General features: G+C 41.3%; 2 protein-coding genes and 1 non-coding gene across 4 annotated transcripts in view; 2 read left to right on the plus strand and 1 right to left on the minus strand.

Annotated features, from left to right (window-relative positions):
* LOC117143088 overlaps nt 1-26,591 on the minus strand; it is a 54,696-nt gene that overhangs the window by 893 nt on the left and 27,212 nt on the right. The window contains exons 4-10 of one of the 2 annotated variants that reach the window (XR_004459595.1): nt 4,203-4,406; nt 3,988-4,139; nt 3,245-3,925; nt 3,053-3,190; nt 2,521-2,972; nt 215-2,446; nt 54-120 (exon numbers count right to left, since the gene is read on the minus strand). Coding sequence is in view for 1 of the 2 variants with exons in the window: in XM_033307565.1 (XP_033163456.1) it covers nt 54-2,446; nt 2,521-2,972; nt 3,053-3,190; nt 3,245-3,925; nt 3,988-4,139; nt 4,203-4,406 (4,020 nt within the window). In the remaining variant the exon portion in view is untranslated. Of the gene's footprint in view, nt 1-53; nt 2,447-2,520; nt 2,973-3,052; nt 3,191-3,244; nt 3,926-3,987; nt 4,140-4,202; nt 4,407-26,591 lie in introns of both variants that reach the window. The other variant, XM_033307565.1, reaches the window with a different exon arrangement.
* LOC117143097 lies at nt 7,414-19,484 on the plus strand. The gene is made up of 4 exons (XM_033307576.1): nt 7,414-8,158; nt 17,896-18,090; nt 18,708-18,818; nt 18,887-19,484. The coding sequence occupies exons 1-4, from the start codon at nt 8,101-8,103 to the stop codon at nt 19,111-19,113; spliced, it is 591 nt and encodes a 196-aa protein (XP_033163467.1). The 5' UTR covers nt 7,414-8,100; the 3' UTR covers nt 19,114-19,484.
* Nucleotides 20,444-20,515, plus strand: Trnap-ugg. The gene has a single exon. It is a non-coding gene; the product is annotated as a tRNA-Pro (tRNA).

Here is a 26,591-nt window from a genome sequence, read left to right on the forward strand (position 1 = left end):
CAATAATTATTTTGGGAAATTATTATTTTAATTTATATATAAATAGTATTTACCTTTTGACGCAGTGCAATACGGCGGATCAACTGTTCGGTGGCGAATGAATTTAGGGGCTCCAACTGACTGTCATTGTTGTTCGCAAAGACTTCCATATCAATATTTTTAGAGGAACTTGTGTGGGGCTCATCCCCAGCTACTGGTTCATTGCCGTACTTACCAAATTCGCCGAGATAAAAACTATTGTTAAGATGCATTTTCTCTGCGGCTTGCTGACAATCAAAGTCCTGATCACACTCAAAGGCCTCTACCTCCTTGTGATCTATCAGGAATTTTTTAGTGGGTGGTTGCTGAACCGATGAAATGCTATCGTGTTTACGTTGAATGGGAGACGCTTCCTTATCTGATAGTTCTCCCTTCCCGGAGTCCAGGTGCTCAAGCTCGTCAAATCCTTTAAAGTCCTCGAGAAATTGTTGGGAATGAAAAGATTTGTTTTCCTTTTTGATCGTCTGCTTTACTGTAGGTACAGACATGCCAGAATCTATCATCATGGTGGCAATGTCAATATTGCCGACCGTGATCTGACATGAGGGTAGCTTATTTGGGCCAACTGTTTCGTCATCCACAATACGCACGCCGCTCAGCTTCATGACCAAATTCAGGTGGACCGTATCCATTTCCTTTAAAGAATACTTTCCTTGTTTAGATCGCACGCCGTGTAATTCCACCAGGAAACACATTGCGTTTAGGTCCGGGAACGGAGCATATGGAAGCATTTCATCCGCCTGGACCAGCTCCATGTTGCCATAATCCACATAGTAGACTGTGTACTCATCATGATTGTTCTCCAGGCGCTGCACTATACCTCGGTAGATCATGTTGTCCATGTGATAGGTGACCACCACCGCTTGTCCCACTTCGTAAGTATAGGAGGTAGAGCGCTTCTGTTGCTTATCCATTAGTGGCTTGTATTCCCGTACCAGCAGGTTGCGCATATGCTCGATAAAGGGCTTATCGCTGGCCAAAGTCAAGTAGATGCAGCATTCGTAGGTCACATTGGTAGCAATTGCCGTGAATACGGACTTATCACACTTTCGTCGTGTAGTCCAACCAGCAGGTGGTGTTGTCTCTCCAGTTGTATTCTTGGTCTTTCCTAAATCCTCGAGCAGAGCTAGCGGAGGCATGTCCTCGTTGTGCTCAAAGCCGACTGTAACGCTTGGCGATTCAATTGGATTCACGTCGTTTGTCTTAGCAGTTTCATCAATTTTGCTTAAACAGGATTCCCAATCGTTGGCTTTTGCAGCTTCTTCTGAGTTAATGCTTACATTTTCCGGCATCGATTGCTGGTCTTCGCTATCGGAATCGCGATTTTCTGCCATTCCGGCCATCAGAAAAGCCTTGTTGATATCAACGTACTTTATACTAGCGGGCGAAAATGGTCCAGTGAGTCTGGAGAGGGAGCCCCATAGGATGACGCTTAAAGAGTTTTTTGTAAGCCCGAGTCCCGTCATGTGGATTTCGTTATATGCCTTCAGTTGATCCATAAAGAATTCAATGGCGTCTTTGGACCATTCATCACCAATTGGACGAATTCCGTGTAAATGACAACGCTTTGCGCTGCTTGAAATGCGCATGTCCGCCTCAGCGATGTTGGCCAGGGAAGAACTGTGCACATCATCGATCAGCTCACCCAAATCCCGCAAATGCACTTGGTATCGTACAATTTGGCAAGTTATACCAGGTGGTATGACTTTTGTTACGACTCCACGATGCCATAAAGCCTCCGAATCGCAATTGGCCTGAACCCGTGCGTAACACATATCGCCCACCTTCCAATTTGTTCTGGGCAACATATTCTGGTACATTGCGGCAGCTGATTCCTGCACCGACTTCTGCAAGTTATTGATGGCTTGCTGGAAATGGGGCAAGGTCACGTAAAACTCATCCGGCTTTCGAACGTAAAGAATATTGACAGTTGTTCGTTTGTTGCGCTCGGGCTTCTGGTAAGGCGACAGTTCCACTGGCTGGACCCTCTGTTGTGCAATAAACTCTTTCGTTTCCTTATCAAGACGTACAGATCGTTCGGATGCGGTTGGTTTAATCATTCTACTGCTTTCACCGCTTGATATGCAATGTCCATGAGCCACTAGTTGTACTCCAACACTTGTGGTTTCCGAGTTGGAGCGCTCAAAATTTAATGCCACGTAGACCAGATCCTCCGTGGAACTAATGACTTCCATGTAAAGCCTTGGATTCGAGGTCAGCTGTTTAAAAAGGGTCGTCGCTTCTGGAGTCCACGTATAGGAGTGCTGTGCTCTGGTCTCCACATCCGCCAGGCAGCACTTAATGGCTAGCCCAGCATCATCCCAAAAATTCTGAGGCAGCACAAACAATTGATCCCAGAAGACCTTCTGGCTGGGACCTTCGTCCACCAGGTGCACGAGAACATACCCTGTGAAAATGCATAATGATATTAGTTGCGTCAACTTGTTATTGTGTTGTCCCAATATTGTAGTCATAACTCACCGTCGGGAAGGATCTTCTCAATGCTAGCTCGCTTCCACTGACCAGCCGACTGCAGCACGCAACCGAGATTCAACCGTCCAAGAAATATGTTTTGCAATTGGCTTATGTTAATGCGATCCATGGCTGCCTGTAGACTGAATTGCAACAATAAGCGCTTTTTCTCGTAGTCGTGGCGCATGACGTAAAACTCCTGTGGGTCCACCACGTGCAGCATCTGAATCATGTAGACGTCACCGAATTGGAAGATCATTTTGGGTAAACGAAGGGCATTAGGGGCAGGCGGCAGCCATAGAGGGGCATTAGCTGACGCACCGTCGCGGAGCGAGCGCGCAAGGCCACAGTATAAAAAAGAATCGCGCACGGAGATGTTAGTATCGTAATTGCTGGTGATCAGGTCCACCCCATGCAGTTCATAGGTAAGAGCTTTCTTGACGATCACGCGCACGGGGTTGCTATAATTTTAAAATTTTATTTTTTTTTTTTTTAATTTTAAATTTTCTTTGGATTTTTTAGGTCGCTTTGAGTAACTTACTTCTGCACTATCTGCTTAAGGAATGCGCTGGCTTTAGTATCCCACTCGGATTCACCATTTTTAGGCATCAGCTCACTTAGACTGCAGTGCACTACGGAGTACGGCAGGTGGGATAGACGCTCCGGCACCACACGGAAGCTGAAAGGGATTGCATTGCAGTAGGAAATTGACTAATTCATGCAGAAAACTCACTCGGAACAATGTACATTCAAATGAACGCCTGCATCCGTCAGAAAAACATTGTACAAATTTCCATTGGTCAGCTTTTGGCTGACCAGGGCGCGATAGAATCGATTCTGATCTTTGTGGCGGATAATGTAGCTCTGGCCCACCACGATAGTCGGCGGAACAGAGGAGCTGTCCGAAAGTGTAAATGTATCCAGCTCCTCTCGCAATCGCTGGGCGGCATGGATGCCTTGAACATAGAAATCTTCCGGGGATTGTACGGAGCGCACCCTAACCAGTGCATCGGTCTTGAACCATTCGCTGCTGTCTTCAGTCGATTTATTTGGCTTGGTGATGTCCAATGAAGAGAAGTGGTGGAGAAAATCTAGATCCTTAGCTGGAAACTCATCGATAATGGCGGCAGTTGAATTTAGACTGCATTGGGCGGCCACCGTAGCATTTTTACCCTGTTTCTTTTGGCTTTGCGACACTTGGGGGGCTTGCTTTAGTTTCAAAATTCTGCGAGGAAGTGGATTAAAGTGTTCCTTGCTACTACTGGAAGACGTTAAAGAAGTAGCTTCTCCTGTGGGCGAGGATGAAAGGCTTCGACTGATCTCGAAGTCGGTCTTGAAACAAACTTGTATATTGGGGTCCACAAATTCACACTTGAATATGTTGGATATGTCCATGAATCGACTACAGGTCACGCTAGGAAATAAAAATAAAATATTATTATGTTTTTATAGAGCTATTAAATATAGTTTGTTTACCGATAAGGATTTTCTCCGATTTTGCTGACCTGCACAGTTGTGGGAATCTTCTCAAGATGTTCGCAAGTGAGCTTGAGCAGCCAGCTTAGCGACACGTCGCTGGGCACGGCCATGTCGTTGCCGACTCCACTGTTTAAACTCTTTGTTAATCGCTAAGTAACGGAGTGAATGATTTTAAAAAGGACTGGAATTACGAGCTGTATTCAGACACCCACCTCGATGACAGTTTCGTAGCCACTCAGCTGGCCCATGGCTTCGTTGAGTTTCAATTGTGGTGGCAAACTGGACTCGCGCAGCTTCTCGATGACCTGCAGCTCGGCCACCTGGAGAAGGCCGTGCAGGTGGGAAAATCGCTTCGAAATGCTGTCCAACGTTTCGGCGGCATAGTCGTTTAGTTTTTGTTTGGCCCGTTGAACCACCTGCGAATGCAAGAAGTAGCGGAAATTATCTGTGCTTAGCTGGACGAAGATAGCCATGCAGATTAATCCGTTGCACATTCTAATGACTCTGCGTTGCTGGCAGTTGCCACCTAACCCACCGACCTCACCTATCCACCTCTCCAGGTGAATGGCGAGCGTCTTGGATTTAAGTTGCCAATTAAAGACCGTCGGTGGCCACTTCTCAGATCAGCTTCAGTTCGGCTTGCTTTCATAGATATATTAGATATGTAAGTTAGTTTTAAGCAAATGCGTTTTACACCTTTCGATAATTTGAAAGCTAGCAGTTTCGAAGAATACTTATTAATTTTTGTAACGTAAGCCTGAAGCTGTTCTAATTTAAAATAGATTTTTGAAATATATTAAAACAATTTCCTCTTTTATACTGAATCAATGTTTGAATACTCCCCCCCTTCCATTAAACCACTAATGCTGCCTGTTTCCTTTCTAAACGGAATGGGCATCACTGCTCCTTCCGATGGTCTTGATCGCAATCATCTTCTTCATTCACCGCTTGTCAAGTGGCAATGATCATTATCAAAGATTGTGTGGCTGTTAGTTGGGTTTTTGAAAGTGATTGTAACAATCGCCGAAATAATGCTGCCCGGACCCACATTGGATCGGATCCGATTGGATGGGGCTTATGACAGCTGATTTGTAGCAGATGACAGGCAAGTTCGCGCCAGCGGGCTGTTCTGCCATAAAAGGGCATCCATCGAGCGATCCAATCGCAAGAGTTGTCGTGTAAATGAAACCATGTAGGAGCCCGAAACTGGCACATCATTAAAACGAAACTCGGATCGTTTTGCCATTCCCGTCGCTCGGGGCAATTTGATTTCAATTCAGCTGACCTTGTCAAGGGTTTGGCGTCGCATTTGAGAGCCAGCCCAATATCATAGGCATAGACATGTTTATTGTTTAACTTGTCTATCAAAAGTCCCAGTTACCCAATTGAAACAACTCACGCGTCCAGTCCTCGCCAATTAAGTTTTCTTGCTCTCAAAAAAAAAATACTTTTTAAAAGATAACCAAGAGATGAGACTAATTCCTTAAATATTTACTATGTTTCAAGTTTTAAGGAAGACAACCAATTTCAATTAATCACAACATTATTTAATAAAAAAATTCGAATAAATCACTCAAACATTTTTGCCATCATTTTGTGAACTTTGCGATAAATGCTGTCATAAGTTGACCAGCTCAGCCATAGACTTTGATTTAATATGCCTCTGGCGATTACATAACCTTGTCGGCGTTTTGTTTGATGGAACTTTCGGCAGTTCTACACTGATTTCGTTTATAAAACTTGGCAGAAACATTAAGACTATTAGTGTGCAATTAAAGTTACTACATACATACATACATACAGCACAATTGCGATTATTAAACGCAATCGGATTAAACATACATTTTTTGTTTAATAAACAGCATTTGCGGTAAGTAAGCCGACGTCAGTCGATCACAGACAGACAAGTCGAGTTCATTTTGGCCAGTTTATCAATTACAGACAATCGGACGGACGGACACACGCAATTTGGTAGCATTTTGCGCCGCCTCGTTAGCCAAGTTTTCAACTTGGCTCAGATCGGCTGCGTAATGCCCAGTCGCGACTCCTTGGCTTTTGCCATTAATAATTGTTTCTCGTTTTATATAATACATAATTTGAGTACGCTTTTTCGTCTGTTTATTTTTGCAATTAACCATTGGGGAAGCGAACGCACAGCGATTTCTGCACGCCTAAAATCCGACTGGACCAGGGGCTAATGTGATTATGATTTATGTGGGAGACCTTGAGGTGCTGCCTACTTACTACCGTACGCCATGATCGGACCAAACTGTCTGAGCCGACTGAATGACTGATGTTAAGCAAAGGCAACCAGCAGCATCAGCCGGCCAATTCGATTGAAATTCTCTGGACAAGGCTAATTGCGAATGCTGGACGGCACATGGCACACGGCAGAGTAATTTAGTTACCCCGCCCAAAGTTCTCCTTTGTGTCTCCATTTATACTTCATTAAAATGCGGGCCCAGAAGACTCTTGGTTTGCCAGAAGAAGCCTCCTCTTCCACCAAGTCACATTCTGTGACAGCCAAAGGATGCAACGCAAGGTCAACTGCAGAACGGCTTGCAGGCAAGATGCTCTTGGCCAAAACACTCAGCAAAAGTAGGCATAAACATGTATAAACATTTTCATTACATTTCGAAAATCTTCTGGATTTGTATTTAAACTTCTTTAAGATTTTAAGATAGTTTTTTAAATTAGTTGTCACTTTAATAATTTATAAACATTTTTTTTATAATTCTATGTGATAAACTTTGAACGAGTTTAAGAACAATTTTTTGTTCTTCTGCTTTTCATTTCCACGCAGACCTCAACATTTGTATCTCAGTAGTTAAACTTCCACTTCATTTGTGGCGAACAACAAAAAAAGCGTACGAAAACCTCTAAAAAAATGAAAGGCCCCCAAATCGCAACAAAGTGTCATTCAGCAAAGGCTTTTCCGCTCTCTATGCAGTCGGATAAAACGAAAACCAAAATATGAAATGAAAAACTTAATTACACTATTAATTAGACGTGGTGGCCTAGGTGGCTGGCTTTTTGTTCTTTCGAGACTAGTTTTTCCCGCTCGAAGGTTGCCCAAAATAGGGTTCGGGGCTCTCTAGACTGCGAACTTTTTCGTGATTCATCGGCAATTGGCAATTGCGTAAGATCAGCGCAGAGCAGAGCAGATCGAGCTAGTTAGTTAGTACAATTAAAAGTAAGCTAGTAAGCTAGCCAAGTTGAGTGCGCGCGCTCAAGTTGAACACACATATAGTTTTTTGTTTTTTGGAGGCACAAGAAACGAGTTCGAAACCTGGCTCAAAAGGCCCACTCAATCTGAGCTGGAGTGCTTTTCCAGATTCGAGTGAGTCTTATGGTTTCTGGGTAGACCGTGGATCGTAGACCGCCAAGTAATCGTATTCAACAACAATTGCAGTCAGTTGAGGTTGAAGCGTCTGGTTGAAAGGTTGTTGTAAGCCCAAGAATAACTAAAGTGAATTAAGAAGTTTTATTATTATTATTATTACTATTCCATTTGTGTTGTGTTGCCCCATATTCGTGTGCTGCATTGTCCCGGGAAAAGTTAAAAAAAAAAATAGAAGAGAAAAACATCTTAGGCAATTGCAACTGCAACATCAACTGTGCAACCTCAACTGTGAAGCTTTTACCCGCCCGCTATTTTGGCGGCCTATTGGGCAATCGCCATCTCGCATGCGACTCAACTGCTTTATAGGCCATGCAAATTTGCGGCAATCTCCGGCTTTGGTGTTGTCGCTCCATTTACTAGTAGAAAACTACGAGTGCGCCGAGTATTGGTAAAGTAAACAAGCGAAACACGAGTGCAACGGCAGCGGCATTGCCAATAAAAACGAATTGATTGTAATTGCTTCTTAAGGCGAAAAGGCGAGTCGCGTAAAACGCTCAACCGCACGCGGTTTTTGTTGCCTTGTCGATCGGTTTCAAGTGCATGAAAGTAAGTGCAAGTGCTAAGAAAACGAACAAACAAACAAGCAAACATTGCAAAAGGTTGAAGCATAAATCAAACTCAAGTAGTGGGAGTCGAAAAAGGAATCGCTTTCCGACTAAACAAAAGGAGTTCAAACAAGATCTACCAACTGCAGACACAGCAGCAACATGTTGCCGAGAATAACTTTTGTGTTCATCATCATTTGTGGATATTTATTATTTACTGGTAAGCTGCGAAGACAATCCCACGAGCCATAAATCAAAAATTCCCACAATATTTATGTGGCTCGCATGCTAAGTAGAGAGGTTACTAACTTTCAAAACATACTGACATTGCAGGGTGTCTTTTAAATAATACACTTTGCGAAAATAGTCATGAAAACATAATAGTTGCATTTATAATTTCACCTTTGCCACAAACCCATATTTAGAATGTCCGAGTTTGACTTTGAGAAACATAATCACTTTTGCCAATATTTAATAGGCGACATTCAACTTAAACGAATATGCAGTTTTGACTATTGATTATCGAATTTGAAAACTCAATTACTCAAGTTTATATTGGCATTTGAAAATCAATCATTTAAACTCAGCATGACTGCATTTTTCTATGGTATTTGATTAAGCACTTGATTGCTTGAAGATATATAAGCAATCCATCTATTTTGTCATTCGCAATAATATCACATAAAAGCCAAAGTATAGAGTATTGTAAAAAGTTACATCCACAGAGGAAAACATATTTTATGGTCACAGCAAGTAGACTGGCTTGGCACAAGTTGTTTTGACTCGGATTTAGTTAATCGAATTACATGCACAAAAAATGCCAGTTAAGCGCAATAAATTCAAGCAGATTACACGACATTGTCGTCAGATCGAGGTTCATACATGTACTTCTTACAGTGATGGTTGCCAAATGAAAATCTGTTAATATATGTTATGAAAAAATAATACAACTAAATAAATCATAATGATGAAATGGAAACATATTAAAGTTAAACAAACAATACAAAAATTTGCTTGAATGCATAATTAGATTCCAGTGTTCATATGTTTGTTGTTAGTATGGTATGAATAGACTGTTTCTTTAGTCAGCTGCGTTTGTCTGTTGAGTCTTAAACAACATAGCGAGCTTCCACTGTACTTGAGTGCCTCCAGTTCAGGCGGAGGCGGGATGCAGCCAGCTGCGTTGAGGCAACCCAACCGCCTGCCTTGATGTGTCAAGCGCGGGCTGACAAAACCGCAAGCCAAAACTGCGTTCTCAACGCAGTTGCATTTTATTTTATTTGTACTTTTTTGGCGTGTTAGTCAGCCGGTCGGTCGGTTGGTGGGTCTGCTGTCTGGCTTTCCATCGGGTGGCCATAGTTTGGGCCACTTGGCGCATGCGTAACTTTTTCGCTGGCGCGCTGGGAAGAGCCAGCCAGTTGCAAAATGCGCAGTCCGACACGACACCATGCGAAATATTCGAATGTTTTATTGGCCAGCGACACAACGCCAAAGTTCAGGTTATTTATGAACGCGGCGGAATGTTGCGGCAACTGCAACAGCAGAGGAGATGATGATGCCGCCTGGGAATACTTTCCAAATTCTGGCCAGAGACGCCGCACGGCAATCGACATTCGCCCAGACAGGAAAGTTCTACCCATAGATGGCATCTGACATTTGCATGGTTTTGAAGGTTGCTCAAGTCCGCACCCCGAATAAAAAATATATAAATCCACAGCCAGATGCTGCACGACATTTTGTGTGGCAAATGCATAAAAAAAAGACCAAACCAAAACAAAATATGCTCAGACAAAAAAAAAATGCGAAATTAAGCGACCGAAGCGAAGGCTATGCGAACCAATCCAATCCGCCTTTAGCCGTCTTTTAACGTCTGCCTTCCGATACTTACTTAACTTTTTGCCATTTCAATGAGGTGCGATTTGTGCTGCCCTCTAATTACCAGTCAGTCACTCTGGCATTGTGTTCGAGATTATTGCTTGGATTTTCATTTTAATAAACCTTTCATGTCAAAAGTGCTGGCCCACACTCCGAAGCAAATGTCAAACTGTTGACAATGGCTAAGAATATCGAGTGGGAATAGTACTACTTAATATATACATTTTATTAAAGTAAATCCAGAAATATTTCTTATAAATTGCTAAAATGATATGCTGCTTCAAAGCCTAGCTAAATCTACGTAGTAACATATCGCGCAATCTATTTAGCGACTGTACAAACGATTCCTTCTAAGCCCACTACTTCATGTTTCCAATCTAAATTTCGAAAGTTGCCAGTAATGGCTGCGACGATGGCTTCTCCTACATGAATGGATGCAAAAATGCGCCTCGGGGCCCTCTAGTTGGAGGGAGCCCATCATCCCGACGAATGGCTTCCCACTCACATTAACCGCGCCAAGCATCGCATCCGTCTGTCGGTCACACAAATCAGTCGCTGGTTGCAGCCAACGTATAACGTGGCGTATACGTAATGCATGCAACTAACTGGCAAATAACCTTTCAGCTGCCGTACGGCGCACATCCGCTTTGGGCAGATTGTCAGATGTTTTAGCCATAGCCAAGCATTTGCCATTCGAATGCAAATGATTTTCAATTATTGCGAGAGACTGGCACAGATAGGTATTTATGTGAATGACAAAACTCAAAATTATTTCAATATGTGTACACATGTTTGATATGATAAATATATGAGCGGTATAAGTTAAAGGAAGTACAACTAGCTGGAATAATAAATAAATGTTGCTTTGAGAAAGTTACAAATACGTTTTAGCTGTGTGCATAACTATAAAGATTATTAAATAGTATAGTATAGTGCACCAGCTTTTGGGCCAACAATTTGGTGATCTAGTTGTTGATAACACAGGTCTTATATATCAAACTATTTCAATTAGGCATTAAAACCACAGTGCGTTTTTTTTATCTACCCCATCTCGGATACGTGTGCATAATTGACCAATAATTTGCAGTGTGGGCTAAAAAAGCTGCCAAATAGTTGCGAATTGCCAGGTGTAGGAAATAACTTCGCACGCAAGCATTTCGCATATTTGTGTATAAATTAATTGATTTATATGCATGGCTAGCAACAAAATACAAATGCTCTTGCGGAAAACAAGACAAAAAATTTGACCCAATACGCTGCACACACAAAAGATTTACCTGCGCAAACATTTTTGCGCGTAAGTCAAACATTTGGCACACATGAGAAAACAATTTATGCGGCTGTCAGCCAACACATTTGGCCAGGCCAACAAACAACGGCGGACCGCCCAGCTGACAAATGCAAATCTGTTGGCCAAGTCAATGGCCAACAAAGCGATAAGTTTGGTCCAAAAAAATATAGTGGAATGCCAAGCTCAAATTCGATTGAGTTTTCACAATTCACACTTTGTCACATATATCCCTTTTCTATTTATTTATTACAAATCAATCAAAAACTGCCTCCAGAAAGTTATTTGCTTTATAGATTGATTTCTATTTAAACATCTTCCTTGTGAAAACAATCTACTTCGTTAAAAAATCGTGCAGCATCCTCCATAGAATCCCATCGAGGAACATCCATAAATTCAAACTACAACATCCTCGGCGAGATCCCACAACAGAATCCATTAAATCGCTGCTCATGTTAATGCTCTGGCATAATTTTCAATTAAAATGAAATTTGTTTTGTGTGCGACAAATTGCGGAAAAATTCAGTCATTTATATTTATGAGATATGCGACATGAAAAACGGCCCAGGCGGCCACGAAAAGCGACCTCCTGCCTCACCTGATTTTTGTCCAGGATGTGGGAAATCGGAGCGCCTGGCAGGTTGGGAAAACTGTGGAAATCAGTCGCGGCTTTTCAATGCAATTAACGTGGAAAAATGCATAATTACATATAAAAGCTTATTAAACCGATTTTGTAGCAGACAACCATGAGATCAGCTCAGTTTTTTTGGAGTGAGTTGATTCATTGAAACGAGAAATTATCAATGGATGTGCTCAACATTACATGGATTTAAATGCGCATACCTATTTTTTTTTGGTGTAGTAATATCGTGAATGCATAAATTGCAAGTTATACGACCCAATCGTAATATTTTCATGTTTTTATGTTTTCAAAAATGACTGATTGTATAAGCAGCAGAAAGTGAAACCCTTCCTCGAGCGAAATTCCCAATGACGCCCACACCCGCGAATGCAAATTTATAGTTGTAATAAGCCGGCAAGCAAAACAGCAGCCCAACAAGTCGAAAACTTATGTAAGAAGTTTGCAAATTAATAGCACCGCGGATATCTGACCACCACCTCCCATGGAATCTAAGCCTAAAGCCAATATCGGCACGGTTTCGTTTATGCACAGCAAGATATAAATAAGTACAATTTGCAATAAGAAATCTCCAAACTATTGGCCAAACATTTTAAATTAAAATTGCCCCATTTGCCTAACTTTTTTTTCAGTGCAATAAGCACCAAGCCCAGCCAGCAGTTAACTGGAATATTGGTGGGTGTCTTATGGCCAAGCGATAAAGTTGGGGAGACAACGAGATCGATTCTAACCGTGCTCCGTATTAAATTTTATTTGGCCATTCGAATTTTAGCCAAATGTTCTTTGGTCTAAAACGAATCTAGAGACGGGGTTTGGGCATTTGTAGTTTTTGGTCATAGCTAACAAATAGATTTTCGGTTGCGTTCATAATTTAACCATGCAACAGCAACAGGGAGTGGGTTTTACAGGGGCATATTATAGTATAGTATTGGTATTGTATAGTATCGTATATCGGTTGGCATCTGAGGAGGTAGCAGGGTGGACTTTATACTGGCTAGACAAAGCGCCTTTGAGCTATTTGCGGCCATTGAAAGCGCTGTTGCACGAACACAGCCGGCAACAGAACTGAACTCGTTCGTTTTGTGTTGGCATTGTTTTAGGTGGTGGCTCTTGGCTCAGAGGTTTGGCCAACCAACCGACCGACCGACCAACCGACCGACGCTTTATGCAATGCATTTAGTCAATAGATTAAGGAGGCCCGCTTCTACACACATACGTGTATAACTCTGAATATATCCAGATTTATATATGTGTGTAGTTGTGTGCAACAAATCGTGACTGCATGAGGTTGCCGTTTAAATATACTGGCGATTCGGCGGCTAGAAAAAGCCAATTTTAGTTCAGATTTCTGTCCCCAATTTTTAAGGTGGAGCTCGCGACAATTTTCCGCTGACTTTCAGCTGAAAGCTAAGCTGCATTGATTGTGGAGACAGTAATCTAAACAAACGATGGGATAATTGTGGTTATATTTGATGAAATTATCAACGAAGGCTAATGGCTGCTTTATAATATCGTAAATTTTTTGTAATTTGTAACATGAAATGATGGCTTATTTTAATAGCCGGATATTTGTATCTATACGAATTTATTTATGATTTGGGATAATCTCTACATGTCTACGCTTTATTGCACCTGCCAAAATTAAAGCACATTTAAGCCAATATCTGGAGAAATAGCAATATTTATGGATTATTTTTAAGGCCAACCATGCTTAATTTGACTGTGGCACCACCTGGCAGATTTATGGAAATGTCGCTGGTCAACGCGCACATACATATATAGTATGGCCAACGCATCGGGATCGGCACCACATGCAACAGGAAATTCATTTACATAATTTTTGCGTTTGGCCATTTCGCATCCTTTGCGCTTGACTGGGCATTATCCTTTTAATAAGCGAGTGGGCAGGGGGACGTTTGGAGCCAGGCGGCAGGCACATGGCAAGCCGTGTGGATAATCAGCCTATCAAGGATTCAATTATATAATGAGCTTAATTTATTTTGCGCCGCTTTACGCCGCTTGCCACGCAGCGCAAACAAGGACAGCGGAGCATCCTCCTTGTTCCATTGGTCCGATGATGTTCATCATCATCATCATCATGCCAACTGAATTATCCTCGTTAATGTTGCTCTTTTCCCCAGTTGTTTTTCCTCCTGTCGCTGGCCGCTTTCGGTGACATGGAAGGATATGCCATGGCATCGTCTTTTGCCACCACCACACCCCTTTCCTTTTTTCTGGTCAATGATTTATTTTCACTCAATTGTTGCTGGGCAAAGTCCCTCCCACCCCGCACACAACTTGGCACTTCCTGGCTTGACTTTTTTAACCCTTTAACCGATTACGCTAAAGAAGAATGGTTATTGTTAATGGCCCTTGTGACTATTTATGGCTGACACTAAGGTGTATTAAGCGAATAATTTATTCAAGATCGATGAAGAGCTGAGCTGCATTGCTCATAATTTTATAAAAGGCGGTTGGTAGTGAAGTAAATATGCACAGCATGAAAAGTTTAAGCGGAATAATTAAGGCGCAGATGGGTAGAACTTTCCGTGCAATCACTATAATGAGATGGGGAAAATGTAAGCAACACAAACTAATTTTAAGTAAACCCAATAAATTAAAACTATTCCACAGATTATCTCATAGTGTTTGCGGAAAGGGAGAAAGCGCAAATCGTTTGCTTTTTGCCTAATTTAGATGTGGCAGCCATCAGTTCCGGCACTTAAGCAATTTAGTTCCTTACCGCCAGAGTCTAACCTTCCACTCCTGACAATGGGCAAAAACATAAATAATAACAATACCATTTAGAGGCGGATAACCGATAAAGCCGAAAGCCGCAAAACAGTTTAATTTATGTGCAGCCGAAACGAACTTCGGCGGTACAAGACCGACCAAATGAAGTCCTATTACCTGGCTCTAATCATCCACAGAAAAGACAAAGCCTACGAAGGCAACAGGCCCAAAAGAGATGTGCCTACGCCGATAAAAGTTTTGTGGCAATTTGATTTATGTGGCGGATTTTTATCAGTCGGCGTGCACTGGAGGATCGGGTGCTCGAGCAATGGAAAAGGTGGCACATTCAACGGCAGGCCGAACCAAACAACAATTTCAATTGTGAAATGCGTTTCTGTTTTCTGTTTTGCTATTTAATTTCCCCTGCACCTTCACCAACCAAACAGCTGCTGACTCAATTTCGCGCACACACAACGAAAGGCAATTACTTTAATTATGCGACTGCATACAAAACCAAAAAACAAAACCAAATCCCAATCACAGGGGCGATGACAAGCCAACCAGCCCAACCGAACCGAACCGCGCCGCACCACACCGAACCGAACCAAATGCGAACCAACCAAAGCGCACCAAATCATCAGATTGGATGGAGCAACACATGAAGGATGCGGGATTTGGCCTGCTCCGCCGGAGGAGAGTGGCAACAACGTCCGTTCGGCTCAGTTTGGATTACCTAACCGGCGGACAGGCAGACAGACAACCAGCTAGCCACAACGCCTGACGTGGCAAAGGGGTGTGCCCCATGACGACGCACTCCCATCCGCCGTTGGTGTCCAAAAAACACCGAAAAATTAAATCTTTTTATGGCTACTCTTTATACCCTGACGCAGGGCATTGCAATTTTCCGTGAAATTGGTCTTTACAGTTTGCTTTAAAAAACGGTTGGTAATAAAATTTATACTAGCCATTACACTGTGGCTATCGGTTTATTGTTATTAAAACCACCTCGTAAAAATATTATCCATTTGCTCAATTATATAACCAAAACGAATGAGTGTGTAAGCAGCATTCCACTTTGAGTACCAATTGGATATCATTTGCAAGGGTATACGATATTCGATTCGAATTGCAATTCTTATTTTTCGTCTCACGCACAAAACTTTTTGACATTAGGCCTCCAACAAATGCGTGGCTAATGGACCTGGCCACAGATATAGATATCGAGATTTATACTCGAACGCGGACACATGAATGTGTGAATAACCGGGCTGTTTTTACAATTTGTCGCTGAATTTGCAGCTGGTATGGTAAGACTCACCTCAACGCGCGTCTAATTACACATTGATTGTTTTTCTTTCGCGCAGTAATTATTTCAGTTGTAATAAATTTAGTTGCTGTTTTTGCGAAACATAATTTTGCAATTTGTTTGGCGGTACCTCGTTGTTAGCTGCCTATGTTAGTTAGCCCCCAAAAAATTAAATTTTTAATTTTATACTTTCTGCATTCGATTGGATTTTTGTGTGGGTGCTGCTTTGCTGCTGGCTGGAATTCGCCTAATTGGTTTCTGCTCTTTGGGGAGTGTCCTCTGCGTTTTGCAGTTAAATTGTTCGGTTTAAATAATTAGCAAACCTGTGGCCAACTAATGTCTGCCTTTTGGTAAAACTGAGTATGTAAATGCTAGGTATATGGTTTGCAGTATTATCTGCTGCATATACATTGCAGAAGCGATTTGGCAACTCGAGGAAGTTTTTATCCAGCTAACTTGTTGCAACATCCAAATCAACTGCTTTTTATATGAAAATTGATGTTTACAAGCTTTTTTCGGAAGTTTCAACTAATAACGTAGTTAGATCGTTTGATTAATAACTCATCGATTGGCACAGCTGCACTTGGTTTGCCTTCCCCTTGTCGAAAGTTTAACGGCTAAGCCCACACTCGATCCGTTTACTAGATGAAAGGCACAGTTCGTTGGCCAGGCTAAATCAAACATTCAACTCAATTACACAACCAAAAAAAATACATATATAAATAACAACACACAATTACGGAACAAGGTTAAGGTCAATTACAACCAGGCATCAATAAACAACAGCGACAACTGCCATGTGAATAAATTTCGCACGAAATGTAGAATATAGAATGAAGAACTAACTAGTTTTCTCACTTCTTCCAGTTGCAGTCACAACATGAAAAAGTTCGAGAGGTTTATTCAAAATTTACGGTTGTTACTTAAAACTACTTCTTAAGCATACTATTAAAATAAAATATACTATTAAAATATGCTTAAAATGTATGTAAGTTAAATTTAAGAATTATTGAATGAAACTGTTATTCATCAGAATCGCTAACCGAGGTGATCTGGCCCTGTCCGTCCGTATGTTCGACTGTCCGTCCGTATAAAAGTCAAGATCACATAGAACTTTAAATAATAATAAATCTAAAATAAGCATGAAGTTTCTAGACGCCCACGCACGGAAGTTTGTTGAAAGCTAAAATATGTCTGAGGCCAACGCGTTTATTTGGATACGTGTAAATGTAATTCAAATATTCACTTATATTGATAAGCTAACCCAAATTACATTTGACAAAAGTCAGTGACAAAAGTTGGTAAAATCATAAAAAAAGGAAATTAACTAAAAGTTAACTGGAAAAAGCAGTCTTCTTTCTAAATAATAAACTCGATGTCTGTTTGATTTAAATTGCCTACCGAGATTTTCAAGACCAAAGCTAATTTAGCATGGGGCCGTGTGAAGGAAGCAGAGCGGAATTGCAACCTCAAAATGCATCAAGTTTGTTTGCTTGAGCAACAGATACTACTTATGTGCTCAAAGCCAAGTCATGCTTAATTCAAAAAAAAAGTAACAGAATAAAACCATACATTTTTATTGAGCAATTACCGCAAAGTTCTCGAGTTGGTGGCAGATCTTTTCTCACTGCAAAAGAAGCGGCGGCAAGGTCAGCCACAAAAACGGCAACAACCGCACGAATCTTGTCATCTGAAGCAGCCATAACATTAATCTGCACAATCAACTGAAAAACGTACAGCTTCATACACTTGGAATAAATATTCCGGAAAAATGAAATTGGCCATACAGTATACTTATTCCCAAGACAGTCAAAATTCAGTATTTTCTTATCGTGTAGAGAACAATTGTTGCAGCACCAAAAACGAATCTTAAAGCTTAAAAGCGGGTCAGATACATCTGAGGTTAAAGGTAAACCCGACGGCTACTGACTCATTAACTGGATTAGGGAGTGGTTTATGTACCATCAAGCAAATTGATCTTGTATCTTGACATTAAAGGCCAATGATTGGCATCGCCGCTAATTGAAGTACATAGACTGTTTTTCCCCCTCAACGAAACCTTGAACTTTGCAGATTTGTTTAGTTTGCCTAATTATTTGTGTTATTTTCTTGCAGATTGCCATGAAACAGTTCGTTCCAAGCGAGCCAAACGCCCACGAGCACCGGAACCGGTAAACTTTGAGCCGGAGCCGCAGCAGGATCTGGAGAACGATGAGAACGGCAGCCAGGAGAAGGATCTTCCGGAGATACCGGACAACTTTCTGAGCCCCTCGGTTCGGGAGTATCTGGAGCTGGGCAAATCCATTCCCGGTGCGTAATGGATTTTTGGAATCCCCAAAGTTACTAATACTTTGGCTATTTAAATGAAATGGTTCATCACATTCCCCGAAAGTCCATCAATTAAACATGACACAATATCGAAAACAATGGCAAGGGTCCTCTGGCGGAGTGGAATATACCTCTTGATCATTTTTTTTTTTTGGAGTAGTCGGTCTGAAGATGGGGCAGCGAGCGAAATGCATTTCGGTGCCATCAGCGACAGGCCAGAAAAAAGTGCACGATTTTAAATTATTTTCGGACGAGCGCGAAATGGATATTTGGCACAGAAGTGCATCTACTCGTAAATTCATTTATTAGCGCCAGAGAGGCGACTGAAACCGGTCGAGGATTTGTTTATGCCCGGTTTTATTTTTGTTTCCATTTTTTTCGGTTGTTGGGGGGCTTCAGTTTTTGGTGACCCCGGGGCAGCGCGCCTGCAGTTGACACTTCTGGGAGGTAGGAGTGGCTTTTTTCTGCAGTTTTCTTTCAAGTAAGGTTGGATGAAGTGAAATTGATTGGAAACCCCACGGACTGCGTGACATGCAGTTTGTTTTGGTTTCGGTGACTCGGCGGCGGCTCACTAATTGCAATAACAAAATCATTTGCAGGTCGTCCTGGCGTTGACTATCCCATACTGTCGGCGGTACCGTACACCAACTTTTACTGCGACGAGCAGGAGTATCCTGGGTTCTTTGCCGACATGGAGACAAGGTGCCAGGGTGAGTTATCCTCAAACTAAATTTGCAAATTTAATAATATATAATAATCTGTACTATATGTTCTGCAGGCTGGCACTACTGCGACATCGATGGACGACAGGCCACGTTCCTCTGCCCAAATGGCACCCAGTTCTCACAGGCGGTCTTCGTCTGCGACTGGTGGTTCAATGTGCGCTGCGATCTCTCACCCCGGCTGTATGCCATTAACGCCCGTCTCTACCAGCGCCCCAAGGTGAATCCCACTCGGCCACATCGCATCATCACCAAACAGCTGGTCGAGGACATCTTCACCTGAGCACCGAGTGATCTTCCCATTAATAAATGTAGCTTAAGTTTGCCTATTAGTTAATACATTAGTATGTGCTTTTATTATGCTGTAAATTCAGACTTAGAATCTAATGGTTATGACCATTTTTCAACAAGTTAATGCGCTATAGTCCTAAGTCGGATGATTTGTACAGACTTCTTTCTTGCTGTAAAGACTTTGATATATTTCTAATAGTTTCAAAAGACTTTTAAGCAAAGTGTAAGCAATGCATTCAACAATCTAATGTTTTGCAATTTGTGTGCTCTATTTTAAAAATATTTATTTTTAAAATAACTTTCATCAGCTCTACGGGAAACATTCAAGTTAGAAATATCACTTTAAGCTAAAATAAAAATTCATTTGGAGTAAAAGAAGTTTGTTGTATACTTCATATTCATTTTTGAAGACATTCCATTAGTAAAATGCATTTCTTTTAGCGTAAAAATTTAAACATTCTCATGTAAGTTTTGTAAATATTTTAAAGTTTCAGTACCAGATCTAAAATAAAATTATTTTTAGGGAACGAAACATCTTTTTTTCTTTGCTAATATGCAGATTAGACATCTGCTTGAATTGCATAAAACTGGCATTATAATGGATAATGATCAAAATGAGTTGAGTGAATTTGAAAGGGTAGAATGAGTGATTGATTGCACCCAGTTTAAATGCGGGTCTGATAAGAAACTATTGTTAAAATAGTGTACTTAATTAAAACGAACACGCCATATCTGATAGCCTAATGCCAGGTTACAGTCACTTTATCCTTCATGGTTCCCTTTTTTTAAATTTTTTTCGTCGTGCTTATTAAATAATAGCCTTTGTCACTACGTGGATTGTCGTTAATTAAATAATTGACTCAGGCAGTTAAGCAGTTGTGTTGAGCAGTTAAAATATTTGTTATCGATGCTCTTCGAAGCTCATGGTGGTATTTTAATCTTAGAACATCTACTTGCAAGTAAGTTTAGAATTTTAAATAAATCAAATTGTTAAGAGAGTTCTTATTTGCAGAAGCCAGTGTGCTTTTATCTACTTTGTGATTTGGACCTCTCATTCATAATAGGCAGTCTAGTTTTAGGAGTAGAGTATAAATCTGAATCAAGGTGTAAAGTGTGGCATACTTTTTCCCCAGCAAGCAGTTGTGATGCATTCAGCCAAAAACACGCCAGACAAAAGCTGACGCCGCAACAAGTTGGCCAAAAGACGTCATCCGCAGCAGCATCAACGTCAGCAAAGGCGAAAAAAACGAAACCGGTCGAAAGCGCCAAGAAACGCGAAGAGCAGCGGCCAAAATCGTGCAGTGCCGAGGTGCTCGGTATGCGGCTCAATGGTCTAGGGGTATGATTCTCGCTTTGGGTGCGAGAGGTCCCGGGTTCAAATCCCGGTTGAGCCCGGCTCCAATATTTTTAGCTAGCTTGTGGCCAAATTTTTATAGCCACGGCCTAAAGTTAATTAAACAAACAAAACAAAAGCAAACGCCGCGAAATGAGCGATGTGAAAATGCAGATATTGCAAGGCATTTTCTTTCGGCCGGGCCAACAAATAAACGACGTTGCACAGATGGCAACGCGTTGATTGGATGGCAAATAAAATGAAGTAGCAATAGCGGCTTACTGCCGATCAGAGATGGCAAGTATCGTAGAATTGTTTGTACCTGTACCCAAATCTGGATTTTTTATTATAGGTACTTTTTCCACATTTTAAATCTTGTTAAAATAAACATTTATGCAATGTGATTTGACGTTATTTGCTATACATTTTTATTGGAAAATGTCTATATTTAATTTTAAGGAGAAGCGTTCTTATTATTACTATTACTATTTACTAATACAAGGCGAAAATAATTATAGATATGCTATTACATTTCGTTAAACTAAAAAGCATTTTAATGGTAAACAAAATGAGCTGTTGTAAAATAGTTTTGGCCTGCAAGTTGGCAATACCAATTGAATTGTTTAAAAATAAACATATAAATATCAAATAAATGTGGCTAATCAAATGTTGAACCATTATTATCCGTTTATTATTATACATTTGTAATTACTTTGTTTTAACTTTGTATAAAAACATTTGTTGCCTCAGAGGCGCACAGCACCGCTTGTAATGAAAGGCAGGCCAAGCGGATGGCTTTTCGGCTAATACTCGTATTACCACCAACTTTGAGCCAAGCACATGCAACTACTTGTTTTGGGGCATTAGCGATTGACTTGGCCGATAAGTCGTTGTGTGTTTTATCGCCGACAATTGGAAAATTGAACAATGAGTGTCGCTCTGAGCCCGAATGAAAACTCGAACTCCACGCAAACGGAAAGTGTGAAAGACATAAATTTAGGCCCATGATGTAACCCCCTAAGCAAACTATTTCTTTCGGATCATTTCCAGTTTATATTTGTGGGTAAAAGCAGGCACAAAGCCATCTGCCAGCTATAAATATGATTTGGCTTAAAGAATAGAGCCATCATATTTTGTAATAACCTTACATGGCCGTCGCAGCGAATTATTACCAAATCCGGAGACAGCCACCAAATGCATCGCCGAAAAAAAATATAAATAAAAACTACTTTCACTAGCCGGTCGGTTGCATCGGAATTAAAATCACCCAGCAATATATGCAAGTTTTTTGATCCGCGTCCGCCATCTGACAAAAGTGCGGAGACTGGCGGTGGCCTTCGCATCGGGACGAGATGATCAGATCGGATCGGATCTGCAGCTGGCTGGAACAAGACGAGTTGGCAACAAGTGCGGGCCAGTTTGAGCCACAAACCAGCACATAACGTCAATTTGGCCAACCGAATTCGGTGGTAAAATATTTGCTCGATGCAGACTGGACACCAATCCACGCGAGATCGAAACACCAAAATCACTTCTGGAGATGGTTTTCCACAGATACTTTTATGTTTATAGCATTCTTCAAAAAATATGTTTATTATTAATCTTGATTAAGAAATAGTCTGGAGGAATAGTCAATATAAATGAAATTCCTTTAACCTTAGTCGAACATTTTTGATTACTAGATTTTTAGCTAATCGTTATTAAAGGCGTGTCTTAAAGAATTAAATAAAAAATGTTTCCCCTGCTTACTTAAATTCCTTAAAAACAAATGCTATTCGATTGGCGCTAAACATTTTCGCATACCTTGGCCATTTACAAAAGCATCGAAAGGAAAAATATGACAAACGGCTATGGAACAAATCGGACTTCTTGCCACAGCATTGGCGAACGGAATCGGTGGCGTATGTGTAATATATTTCGTGTACTTCTTAGCAAACCGGCGCACGAAACACAGAGATCAATCCCCAATGCAGTTGAACAAATCACGAGCAGCAAACTGCTGTTAAAAGAAGTCTTAACCAGATCGACTAATGATTCGGTTAGAGACCGATTGATTGCAGGACAGGTGTGGTGCGGTTCCATAGTTGTTGTCAATGACTTTCGGTGGCGGCCTCAAGAGTGCAATGGAATCACATTTAATGGGTGCCATAATACGGAGCTCAGCGAGCTACGGCCTGCTGATCAATTGCCCGTTGTCGGCCAAGTGAATGTCATTGGCTATTGAAAGTGAATGTACGTTGCCCCCTGGTGAAAGGATCGCTCTCTTGGAATGGGGATCCTCACTAATGAGGCTCAGACGATGGGAGGTTCGAAAATTCTCAGCATCGTTCATCTGCCAACAATGTTGCAGCAATTGCACTGTAACAAATATTCTGTATAAAGTAACAATATATTCAAAATGCTCGAATAGTTCGAATGTTCGAAAGCAAGATATATGTAGTAGAAAAAGCATTTAATAAGCTAAGTTCCCATAATCTTATAATCTTAATTTCAGATAATTACCGTCTTTATACGATTTTTCCGTACGTGTAACCCCGTGAGTTAAAATTGTGCAATAGGGCCAGAAAGCAGACAGCGTCTAATTTGCCTATCAATGCTCTTTTTCAATTTATGTGAGGGATTGCGGCATCTTTGAGCGGCTATGAAATATGAGAACTCACCGCTCCAAGTCACGCAATTCAAGTGTAAAATTACATTTTCTTCATTCATAAAATGCAACATGTTGCTGCTGCTGCTGCAGTTGTTGGCAGGGAAAAGCGTGAGCATTTCCCCTTCGTAATGAGGCAACCACAATGCTGTTGCGGGTGCATCGGAATGTTGTGGACGGTTTTGTGGCAAGAAAGGATCGGGGAGTAAGTTAACCACGTCGCTGGCCATAGATGTAATACCAGAAGGCGTGAAAAGTCGGTTATTTGGCCAGTGGTGGGCAACAACCAGGCACAACAATCAACTGACCAACACCCACAGACTTGTGCATAACCATATGGTTAAATAAACTAGTTATCTTTGAAAACCACGCAAGTGTGTAACAACATATGCTTTAAACATTTGCAAATAATATGTGAAATACACAACCAATGGCCATTAGAGGTTAATCCTTTAAGATTATTAAACGTGCCATTAAGTCTCAGCCGAATGGTAAACCCTTTGCGTCCAAGAACACCTGCAGTTCATTTATTTAAAGTATTTGCTCTGGAATATATGACCACCGAAATGCAGCTTTCTTGGCCCACAAGCAGTAAGAACAAATAGATTTAGGCTCTTAGCCAGCTGCAGCAAATCATGCAGCCAAGAAACTAAGGCGATGCATTTTCAGTTGGTAAATGACAAACGCACCTAGCTGCACAGCAGCAGTCCGGCGATTTAGGTGGCTAACAAACCATTACACGCATTGTCAAATTAAGTGTAAATAACTCGGTTGTATCAACAAATAAATCATGGCACTCAACAGAAAAACTCTGCTGGCAGTCACTCAGGCGAAGAGCAGAAAACAACAGGCAGTTAAATCGAACACAAAACGGGGTAAGAGGGTTGGCGGGGTAAAGTGCATTTGCATAATGACAATGCAATTTCAAATAAACGCAGGACACATGTCAACGAATAAATTAATTTACTCTAAAATTATTTATGCAGCAAACAATGTGAGAGTAGCCCTGCGGAGCACTGTAAAAAATGTATCTATGGTTTTTTAAGTGTTTCAATTTTATAACTACCCATATAAGCCATAAAATGTACAATTTGAATAATATAATATACAATAATATATATAATAATGTTACAAATAAATTCAGTATGTATCCCAATTTTTTTTGGCCAGTGCACGGACGGATTTGAAACGACACGCACACGACATCCAGCGTACAATGGAGGCCAGACTGGGACACATTGGTATTGGTCGCTTGGTTGGCTGCTCTCAAGTGAGGATTGAGTTTGGGGTAGTGGGAGTGGGAAATGGGCTGCGGGTGAGCCTAATGAAGGAAGTATTTGGTGTCTGCCGATGGTGGAGTGCACAGCCATGGACATGGACATGTTCACTCTGCACTTGCAGTTGCACCTGCACACCTGTGCCAATGGACGCCTACATGAATTCAATCTGGTTTCGTCTAGTCTCGTCTCGGCATCGTCATCTGCATTAATTGTATGGCTATGAAGGGGCTTTGGATCTGGCTCTGATGACTATGACTCTATTTGCCTAAACTGCCGGCAGACCGAAACTTAAATAGCCAACACAGTTTGCAACGATTTCTTCGGCGAGGTTGCTAGTGGCGTGTGGCATGTGGCATGGAATGGACCTTTCATCCATCCACTCTTCGACGGCCGGGCCACTTTTCAATTATAACAAAAACTCTCAAACCCTCAAAACGAATGGCAAACGCAGTGCGCGAACGAAACTCAAAGGCGTGCAATTTGAAATGCCAATTGATTTTGCCCCGGAATAAAAAATATGTACATTTCTGCCGGCAATCCCGGCGACTTGTTAGTTTGCAGTTTGCTGGCACCAACAGGCGGGCAAAAAGTGCTGCAATTGAAACAGAAAATAAACTGGAAGTGGCCACTGGAGATGGGTCAACGGGCTAATGAAACGAATATTGGATACCCTCGAGGTAGAACTTGGGGAATTACAATATTTTACTTGATCCAATTGTAATTTTAAGTTAGGTCTTTCTTAGACCCATCTATATTTATCGAGTTATTTAAATCAGAGAGAAATTGAATTATCCATTAAATTTATCGTACTAATATATTAAAGTTTCATATTTATAATACCTAATTAAATCTACTTTTCAGTACTATAAAGATGCATTATGCCATCCTTTAAACGGCAGCACATCAAGTAGACCAAAACAAAACACTGACCTAAAAGAACCATAATCATCCAGTCAACGCAAACGAAAGTCAGGCGCAGGAGGAGCGATCCCAGCTACTTTTCCACTCTCCACACCCAAAGATGGTTCCATTCAATTGCTCTTTGTACGATTCATGGCGCGTGATTTTTGCAACTTGTGGTCGCGGCTCTTTGCCAGCCACTATTTTTAGCCAACATCGCAGTATCCAGCACCCAGCATCCAGCATCTAGCGCCACCATCCGTCCTAGCACCAAGCCACGCCAACTGCTCCTCTGCTGCAACTCCTCCGCATCCGGCTCCTTCCTGACCAGCCGCAAACATTTTAGCCAGAAGCCGCAGCTACAATGTTGACAACGTCAACCCGTGTCCGTGTCCACATCTCCGCCGCCTTCGTGTTTCCATGTCGCCAATGTTTGTCCACAATTCAAAATCATTTAAGCGCGCTTTCTGCTCTGCTAACTGAAAAAAAAACAGTCGCCCCTTTTGTGTGTGTTTCCTTCTGTTGGCCGTAGTTTTTCCTTCTATTTTCCCATCGCTTTTCTTTTTATGGATTATTTTCACGCCTTTGGCACTTTGCATTTTGCCTTTTTGCGGTCTGGGAAAAAAAGAGCTGTGCTGCATTGACTAGCATATTTCTTGCGCCCGGGCTTTATAATTGAAAATCCCACAAAGGTGTTGTCGTTGCTTTGTGACTAAATTGAATTTAGTAATCGCTTTTTTATCGACCATTTCAAACTAAAAGCCCCCCACACACACACTGACATCCATGTGCCCATGTCCATAACATAATGTTTTGTGCTACAAAGTGCCTTTGGGCACTTTCTAAACCATTTTTTGGCACGTGCAGTGTCCACTTTCTGGACACACCCACCAAATTGGCGGAGTTCCCCTTCATGAGTGCCCCAGGGTGACGGCATTCAGCCAATTGCGCAGACAATAACCAGGAATGAACATATTTAGGGAAGTAATTTTAAGTCATTTATACGATTCACGATACTTAATGGGGGGTATAAATAAATAATACTTTTATAATTATTTATGGAATTAAAGAGCTCTAGGATCTAGATCTAGATTTAAAGAAAACTAGGATTTGATTTCCCTTTTAAATTATATACGTTTTAAGGCAAACAGCCTGCCACTAACAATCCCAAAAGTTACACATCCGCCCAGACAATCATCCATATAATTCGACCTTAAACACTTATCATTCGATTTAATGATTGCAGTTTCATTTGATTGGCTCGTGGAGCTCATTAAATATTTATGGGTGAACAGACGAATTATAATTTC

This window comes from Drosophila mauritiana, chromosome 3R (genome assembly GCF_004382145.1).
Source record: "Drosophila mauritiana strain mau12 chromosome 3R, ASM438214v1, whole genome shotgun sequence".
Lineage (NCBI taxonomy): Eukaryota > Metazoa > Arthropoda > Insecta > Diptera > Drosophilidae > Drosophila > Drosophila mauritiana.